The 10200-nt window shown below is 30.9% G+C and overlaps 1 protein-coding gene across 1 annotated transcript; it reads right to left on the bottom strand.

The window, feature by feature from the left end:
• Positions 1–5814: 5814 nt before the first annotated feature.
• On the bottom strand, positions 5815–10081 carry LOC144837781 (dihydropteridine reductase-like). The gene is made up of 6 exons (XM_078693033.1): positions 9900–10081; positions 9128–9317; positions 8607–8747; positions 8071–8179; positions 7244–7327; positions 5815–6656 (listed from the first exon to the last, which is right to left on the bottom strand). The coding sequence occupies exons 1-6, from the start codon at positions 9981–9983 to the stop codon at positions 6557–6559; spliced, it is 708 nt and encodes a 235-aa protein (XP_078549159.1). The 5' UTR covers positions 9984–10081; the 3' UTR covers positions 5815–6556.
• Positions 10082–10200: the final 119 nt, after the last annotated feature.

Here is a 10200-nt window from a genome sequence, read left to right as displayed (position 1 = left end):
TGATTTTGAATCGGAAATCTTCCCTGATTTTTTAACCTTCATAGTGTGTTTATAACATCATCATACAGTATAATTTATTTTGCTATATTGAAAATTACAATGATAATCAACTGTGAACTACTAACCAGTTCAAACTCCCAGGTCTGTCTCAATGTGGAGATTCTTAATGCGAATTAATAGGGAACCCAGACAGGTCATGAGTTCACGTCTTTTGCATGTAAGGACCATGTTTGTGGTATAAATCATACGATACTGCAAGATAAACAACAACACCAGGGCAAGTGTGAAAGTGATTTATAAACTTATTATCTTTTACATTCATGTCTATGAAACATTTCAGATACGCTTCATAATTTTTTTTTTTTTCAATTTCAAGATGTTTTTGAAAAATTATCTATGTCAAATGGAAAAAAAATGTTGCACATTACAATGTTGCTCATCACATATGTTTAGTGAGAGAAAGAAAACATCACGATCACAGGAAGTCGGCCTTGAATCTGTCAAACGCCATAAAATGGTTGTATATTATACTAAGCTAGTGAAAAGATAAACCAAATGCTATCGATTCCTGATACAAATAATAAAGAATTTCTTGGAAAGACTTGAAACTAACCCAGATTGGACGGCGTTCAACTGGACGCAAACCAGACTTACCTAGACGGGGTGGCAGGCTTTAGACGAGAATGAAATGAACGTGATTATTTGGAATGACTGCAGACTGTGTCTTCTTGCAGAGGATTTCTGATGCTTTGCCATTTTAGACAGCCGGTTTATGTTTGTTTCTTGCACTGGTGTTTTTCATTCTTTGTCTGTAGAAATGTGTATGTACTGATTAATATGCCAAAGTAAATTTATTAATAAAGTGCTTCATCGCAAAACTTAATTTGAATTCTTGTAGCAAGAAAACTGGCATAGGCAGATTAAAGATCCCAATCAAACATTTTGGCAAATATAATGCAAAAAATAAAGGTTTTATCATTTTTAGGCCCAGACTAACTTTACATAAAAAAAACACAGCAAATAATCAACAATAATGGTACTTATAATGAATTAAAGTTTTAAAATGAATAAAATTAAAATGTTAGTTCAACTGTATTATTAAGTTCATTGTACCCAAAATAGAATCATCCATTGTATATAGAAGTACTTTATAGGAAATTCGCATTAACTCTCTTTTCTAGTTATTTAAACAATGGGAAGTAATTCATAATTGAAGAAAAAAGGGATATGGGTTATTTAAGAGAAAGGGTGCAGAACCAAAAAGGATATGGGTCATTTAAGAGAAAGGGTGCAGAAACAAAAGATGCATTATTACAATGCAGAAGGCTCATGATGAAATAATAATTCAAGAGTGGTCGCATTTCTCAACAATATTGAAACTACACCACATGGAAAGAGGTCCGTATTTAATATCAAACATCTTTTTACTCATTGACTCAAAATGTATCATAATTATAGATTATGATCTACTCAAGATAATGATTACCAATACTCAATGTTGTAACAGGCCAGTAGTAGACTTGGGGATTTAAAAGAATTGAATATAAAAAACAGCTCCCTTGAAGGTTCACTTGGTGCCCCACCCAGGAAGAGTCTTCCCCTCATAACAATTCAACATACAGCAATGGATTAATCTTATGAACAAAATTAATATAATAATTCATATAAATCTGGGAAATTATTAATTAATAATTCATATGTTTAGATTTTATGCCTGCCATGTTATTTCTAAATTTATATAAATTACTGTATTGTATTACTTTTGTTATTGTAGTGGAGGGAAACAGTCAAAAGTACATTGAAATTTGTATAATATGGTATTGAAGTTTGGAAGTTAGGATTTCTGGCACAAATTTAATTTTCCGCCTCAAATCATTGTGATAAAAAACTACATTTCCTTCTGTACTGTTGGCAAAAGCTGTACTGTTGAACTATTAATACTATATAATAAAACAGTTTAAGTGAACTTACTTTGATGCCAAGTTATAGAGCTAAAGCCAAGAATATAACATATAACAAATTATTATTATTGAACCCATTTCCAGGAAATTACAACATTAATCAAATTTATTGCCAATTTATTAACTACATTAAAAACATTTTTTCCGCTAATTTCTGATTTTTCTTCAGCAGTTCCATTATTTTATAATTACATCAAACTAAAGTTAAACTATATATATATATTAGTTCATACATTTTGCTGGTGAGGCATTGCCCATGGCAGCCCAGTTTTAAATTAATACTGTTGTTTGTTACTGTTGTTTTTTCTTTCGGAAGAGTAGGGTGTTACCCTGGTGTACGTACTGGTCTGTGTACTGGTCTATCTCAGCCCTTGTAGACGTGGATAAACGGATGAGAGCCATTTATCATTTAGCTGTTCAACATGAATATTTTGTGTATCGCAATCATTCATCATCGATCATTAGGGACCCTCAGAGGTTCACAAGACAAACATATACACAAGATGCTCTACATAAACAAAGTCTTATTACAAGTCTTTGGGAGTGGAGTTGTAATTTTGTCCTTAGAAAAAATCCTGACATATGACAGGACTCGAACCCAGGACCCTTGGAATGGTAGCCAAGCATCATAATCACCAAGCCACAACTCCACTTTTTGTGACAAAATATGTGTTAATTTAACAGTGAAACTTTAAGAATACGTAGGCCTAGATAAAATGTGTTCAGAAATGAATGAATCATGAAATGTCAAGTTGTTTTCAAAGGTTGTTCCCAGATAGTTATTTATATCTACCGCTGCTGTTAGATGAGTTCAAACACCATATGTCATAAGAAATTAAAACTTGAAAGCCAGACTGAACCGGTATTTGCTGATGCAATTGGTATATGCTAATGGCAGAGAATTGATTGCATAAACGTTATTAAGAAATGCAGGTACACAGAACTAAAATTAGATATACCAACAATTTATGTCTTTCTGGTCCTCTTAAAGATGTATTCTCCCCCTGAAAAAATAATTATTGACAATTTATTTTTTGTTGAATAATGCTATTCTAATGTCACATAATAATTATCCACTTTGAACAAAAGTTAGATCAGAGAAAAAATATTTAAATTACCCGAAAAAAATGTAATTTAAAGCAACAAATTTTCAAATTGGCTACCAGCCAATGGATTTTTGGTTGAATATAACCATAATTTTGTCATTTTATAATTGAAAACATTTTTTTTATTAACTTTATTAAAACTACAAAATAACCTATTCAGAGTCTATCATTTTTCATGTTTGGGGAGAGTACATCTTTAAAAAATAATATTAATTTCTACCCTTTATGTACAGTCTAAAAATCTACCTATAATAAAGTAGTATTTAAATAGTTTATTTACATAAAATATAAAGCTTTAGTGTTTAGTTTAAGAATCGGTTCACTTTTGATGCTTCTCGTCATTGTCTAATTTTTATCATTTTATTATTTTATCATTCTTATAATTTGTTAATGTACCTGTGCAATAAAAAATAAGAACAACATATGTGAAGTGTGCCACTGTTACAAAAGTAAAGTTCCGAAATAAATTATTAAATTATTATTATTTAAAAATAAATAAATAAAGCATTAAAAGTTTATGATTTGTAGTCCAAAACAGCTGGTTTATTTATACAATTAGTATTTTGCCCAATTGCTGCTTTTCAATCAATAATTATCTCTTTATACATGTTATCAATATTGTATTTTAACCGACAAACTCTGCCTTTAAACAATTGCTTGATGCTATACATTTCACTATAGGAAGTCAATGACCCATAGTAGCCTGATCCTACCAACAATATCCATATTGAACAATAATACCATCAAGTTTTTTATCTCTTAAAATTTTGTTTGGCACTGAGCCAAATAAACAGAACCTTAAATATTATATAATCAAAATTATTACATTACATTAAAAACGGTTTTAACAAATTTTAAATTACTAAGTTAAAAAATAACATACATTGTATGTTGAGGAAACAAAAATAAATTACAATTTAATTACTATTTTTAATTTAATTCTATTAATAAATTTTATTCTGGAGTTTTCTCATAAATCATCAATATTGAAAACTATACTAGGAGTTAGAGGTATAAATGGTGGAAGATCAATTATAAATTTAAGAGAAATATAACAACCACATCACCCCTTCTCAGGTTTATCATTCTTTCACAAATTTAACATCATAGTAGTTGGTGGTACTGGTAGTGATTTTAATCAAAATAGTGTTAATGAATAATATAATGGTTAATGGTAGTATTAAAGGACCTAATAGGATAGTAAATGGTAGTGTGATTACGTGTGTTTTTGATGATAGTTTATATCCCTTCCCATACTTCTGGTTCAAAAGGGCATAAGTGGTTAGTCTAACTCATGACTTGACCTAGTTTCATGTCAACTAATCGCATTGCTGCAATCACATCACGCCACATAACATTTTTTTTGTGCTTATTTTCATGATGTCATCAACTTTTCCTTTGTGTTGTTATTTTGCTGATATTGTGGTTTTCTCAGCTTTCAGTCTATATATTATAATATTTTTGTAAATATCAAAGTTTTATAAAGTTACATAACATTATTATACCAACCCATATATATAATCAGTGCACATTCATGAACAATTTTTAAAACACTCCTACAATATGCAGGATGTTTTGGACAAAAAGTCTCGCTCTGATGTCTAAATGTTTCTAACCGAAACACCATTGTAACCTCTCGCATGTGTAAATTAGGCTTACACCTTAAAAAACAATCTGTTTTTGTTTATTTAGAATTAAAACTCAAATACTATTGTATGTTATCACCAAACAATAGAGGGCGCTATAAATAATCTACAACACAAAGCAATTAATAATGAGTTTGGACAGAGGGCGCTATATAGAAAATCGTGAGCATTCACATGTTTTATTTGATCATTAGACAGCATGCGTATCGGAAAAAAGTTTACCACAATTAGTTTTAAATATTTCTGTAAGAATGCATTTCTATTCATAAACTGAATCCTCAATTATTGTTTGCTTGCCCTAGAACGACTAGTTGATGACATAAAAATAAGAAAAATGACCACATATCTACTAGTTCGCCCTAAGCCTCGCATCCTTTCTCCTGGATTAATTCACCACCTAGTCTAGCCATGGAGGTATAAAATAATTTTATACCTCCATGGTCTAGCTAGGCTCTTATACCTAGTCCTAGGCTACACTTACAGGCCTAGCCTAAAAACTAGCGTAGAAAATAAGATAGCTAGCTTTATGTACATACCTTTTCTCCTTGTTTTCAGTATTTGGTCTGGTTGGTTTGTAGTTGGACACTTTCCATAAAAACAATGATTTCCTTCAAATAAAAAGTGTCAATGTGGAACTACTACACGCACTCCTGAATTGCGGGTGGTGTCGTCTCTGCAGACTGCAACCAGGGAGTTGTTAATAAAAAATCGTCGCTTCTGATTGGTCGAATCTTTAGAAATTGAATGCACATCATGACCACATGTCTGAAAAGACATTTTAATAATGCATTTAGAAGTTGGTTGTTTTTAGTAAATTTTAAAATTTTAACATCAAATCAAATTAATTGTATTCTAATGTGATAGCATTATCACTGATAAGTTCAGCCAGTAGGCATGCAGACACGCATTATTGCTTGTTAGAGCTTCAATCTTTATGTTACATTAGTGAGATCTAGGGTAAGTCTAAAATCAGAATTAATACTAGTTGCTAAACAGACAGGAATTCAGAAAACTTACTTACATATTTTGCTGTGTGAAATCACATCTTCTTTATGTAGCAAAGAATACAAACCACACAAAAACAAGGACAACAAAAAGTGATGCAGTATACGTTTGTATAATACTTTATCTACCTCTAATTAACCAAAAATAAATACACCAAATTGTCAGCATCAAATAGTATATCCAAAATATATGTAAAGCAGCTTTTGCCATTCAACATTTTAAAAAACAGGTTAATCTCAAAAGTTAAATACAATTTAGAAATAGTGGATTCTATGAATAAACTAGTCTAGCCTGGTAAACAAATCATTAATTTTCCATTATTATTTTAAACAAATACAAATTGTAAACCTCTATGTCTAACCTTTTTATACCAAATACCAAATAACACAAAAATATTAATTGCATGTAAACATCATGTAACCTTAAAAACATACTTAAATTTTTGTGTTGATGGTTTTTTTTTTAAAGTAATTACATTTTTAAAACATGCTGGTAAACCATAAGGATGCATTTATTTAAAAAATACTACCAAAAGGTCACAAAATTATACTACAATTTTATTCTATAAACATAAGAGTAATGTAAAAAAATTGGTTGTAGATTTGCTGCATACAAATAAATAATTGTAACGCATCATTAAATATTTAGTAATGTTTTATTTCAGTGAGCTTAAGAGTCCATTTTCCGTCCCTTACTCTGTCCAGTCTCAATCAGAAGTACCGGCAAGATTTTTATGGTCAAAATGGCAATATAAAAAGGGGTTTACTCGCATGATCCCACTCTGATGATGTTTAGATATTTGTTAACCCGGTTTTTAAAATCATTTTCCACTCTGTACTTAGCAAACGATCTGTTCTGTCTTGCTATCCTTTGTGACCAGCTGTACAAGGCTACCACTGGCTGGACGATTCTGACCAAGTGACCACTGAAGCAACAACCTAAAATACAAAACAATTTATTGATACATTCTAGAGACATGGACAAAGTCAACTTTTTCAAATTGACTGTTGAAGTTTGAGAATGTGGCAGATGACCAGATGAATGAATAAATATTGGTTTTAGGGCTAAAACTGATAATGTCGGCTTAGGCCTAGCTAACTAGGCAATGCATGATCCTAAATGAATGGTATCTGTGCTTTTTAGTGCTCTAAAGCTTTTTCTACACTATCAAACTAGTTTGACCAAAAAAAAGTGTGATGTGCCCAAATATGCCAGTGCTTAAAATATATGTATTCTATGTTTTATTTGTTGTACTAATATATACATGCCAATCTTTAAGAAGAATTTCTATTATTATTTCATATGATAATGGACAAATAAAGCTTTTCAGTATTCAGTATTCCATTATATGGTAGTGATATGCTTTAAATATGGTAGTGATATGCTTAAATATGGTAGTGATATGACATCATCATGTCATCACATTTTGTATTGTCACATAAAGTTTGATAGTGTAGACAGAGAGCTTAATATCACTAAATAATTTATTACTATAAAACAAAATACATTTACAGTTTAAACTTACTCTGCAACATGTTCCAAGGTGGTCCAAGATGTAAAATCAGCATTTGCCATAAACTTACGATTATTTGGAGTATCGAGAGTAACTCTACAATTAATAAAAATCAAATTAATAAATTGGAAAATGGAGCTGACAGCTTGGTGGAAAGATATGACTATACAAATCCCATCTTCAAATCCTGTATATATGTGCATATATTATAAACATAACAGGCACAGCCCTGTGATATACTGAAATTTAATTAATTAATTTTAAATGATAAAGATGAGGAAATCTGTGAGAATGAAAAAAAGTTGCCCCAATTCGAACCCGGAACCTTCTGCTTGATATGCAGATGTCCTAACAATTACACCACTGGGGCTTTCATGATATTGTTCAAACCCGATTGGATAACATATATAAACACCACAGGCACAGAACAAATTCTAAACCGCCCGGTGATATACTGAAAATTTACAACATATATACAATTTTCAACCTGGTCAAAATGATTACTGATTATTTTATGTTTTTCAGCAGAAATGTTGAGTATGGAAATATATATATTAGTTTAAAATTTCTATTGTTTATTATGATACAAAATAATATAAATATTTATAATAGTGCTACAATTTTTTAAAAGAGCGTATCCTAATGTTAGATCTGCTAAACTGCTTTAGGAACAAAGTAGTGTTATTATAAAGAGAGATTGCAAAGGCTTACGTTCTATTAATAGATACTTAAAAGTTGAAGGTACCCTTAAAATTATTTTATCAACGAACAAAAACCCTAAATTTAAAGGATATACAGTATATTATTTAGGTGAATATATTGGGTAATTTGGTACTTACGGAAGTATAGCAAGGGCAGTTGAATTTGCTGGTAGGCCGCTGTTTTCTGCACCTAAGCCTTTCACAAACTGATGAACAGCTGCTTTGGCCATACCATAGCCTAGCATACCTGCAACAAATTACAATTGATTTTGTACAGCTAGGCTAACATTTCACTCTATGAATGAATATTTTCCGGTCTTTTATATTAAACTATAATATTTCAAAAAGCATTTTATCATATAATTTCCTTTTTTAGTACTTTTGTATAACTTATTGTATTATTTCAAAATGTGTTTTATGGGTTTTTTTTATCTTTGTGAATGCAATGTTCGTGTACCTCTGTACAAAGGTTTATATAGCTATATTATGTACTAGGATATTATAATCACCCTCGCTAACACACCATTAGGTTAAATATAAGGAATTTACTTGAGAGACACATTTTTACAATTACACAATTGTGTAGGGTTAGCTTATGATATAAATATATTTGTTGTCACCCAAGAGATAATACTGTATTCAAACAAGAGCTGGCGAGCATTTTATGTACTTACCAGCTGTTCCTTGAAGGGCGGGCTGTGCGCCAGTCAGTTGCAGAAATCCGCCATCTTTGAGGTGTTTTGATGCGATTTCAGCAGCAAGAACAGAAGACCACACACTCTGCTTCCACATCAAATCACAGTTTTTCACCAAGTCTAGCGTAAAATAGAAAAGTACAATCATGATATTGATGGATAGAAACAAATTTATATACAAAGAAATGTAACACAAAGCATTAATTTCATTAAATAATTTTTCTTATTGGTCGATTATTTGAAATCATAAAAATGTGGTATTTTCTATATAAAAAGCATGTGGTATGATAATAGCAAGCCTGCAAAAGACAAAAAAAGGTCATACATAATTTGAAATTTAATGCTTGATATAAAAAAGGCAATTTAACATTTTTGTAGTAATTACTTTATTTTTCTGCATAAATTTTACTGCTTTTTTTTTTTGTGTGTTTTCTTTTGAGCACAGCCTTACTTACCTTGTCCGTGAATAAATAAATAAAGCTTATTATTATTATTATTACCTTTAGAAGCTGCATTTCCTCCAGCCCATCCCCCAGCTACACACAATATAGCATCTAACTTCTCTCCATTTAAAGTCTCCTCAACTGCAGTAACTATTTCTTTTTCTTGCTCTGTCCAGGATGTTGTATTTTTAATTGCAATGTTGGCATGAGCCTCTTCATTTGGAGCTAAATCCACAGATGCTACCCACTAAGACAAAATAGATTATATCTATTATTAAAAATTGTATATTTATATTAATTATTATACTAATATTTATTAGTTCATAGAAAATTGTGTATAATGAATTAATGACGGTATTATTTTATGCGCAATTTGAATCAAAATACTTTACTTTATTCAAATGGTGCAGACAATTTAAACATTTTTGCAGAAAAATTCAGTATTACTATTTGACAAACCAAACTAGGCCTAGCTAGGCTATAACATAACCAAACCAAATACTGTATAACCAAAAACAAATACTTTAATTTATAAATAATATGATATCCTACATTGAGGATAAATAATCCAATAATAATATTATTTATATTATAAATTAAAAAATAACAAACGTTAAAATAGGTCTAGGCCTACTACTAGGCCTAGGCCTAGTACTACTACTCTAGTAGAGAGATAGGCCTAGGCCGCGCCTATAGGCTAGCTAGTAAAGGCCCCCCTACACTACAGGCCTAGGACTAGGCCTAGGCCTAGGCCTAGTAGTAAATACTATACTAATTAAATAAGTAATAGTATGATAAGTACACAATAATTAATAAGTAGAAAACTCACCCAATTTTTAGCCTTGAAAAAGTTTACAAGAAAAGAACCAAGTGCACCTTTGCCACCATAAATAAGAATTTTTTGACTTGCCATTTTTTATTTTTGGGCAAAGCAATGGATAGGCCTAGAAGTTAACAGATGAAGGAGTACGCGAATGAATCGATCGAACTCCAAAATGCCGGTTTTACTAATTTTTTTTTTGACCTGACCCACGTGCTGAAAAAAAGTTCATTGCTTGTACTGTAAACTTTGACATAATGACGTCACGTCCAAAAAATAGGTGGCGCTGTATCTATCGAAAAAAAAACGA

This window comes from Antedon bifida, chromosome 3, assembly GCF_963402885.1.
Source record: "Antedon bifida chromosome 3, ecAntBifi1.1, whole genome shotgun sequence".
In the NCBI taxonomy this organism is placed as follows: domain Eukaryota; kingdom Metazoa; phylum Echinodermata; class Crinoidea; order Comatulida; family Antedonidae; genus Antedon; species Antedon bifida.
The sequence above is the reverse complement of the archived record's forward strand: the minus strand, read 5'-3'. Positions and strand labels throughout refer to the sequence as shown.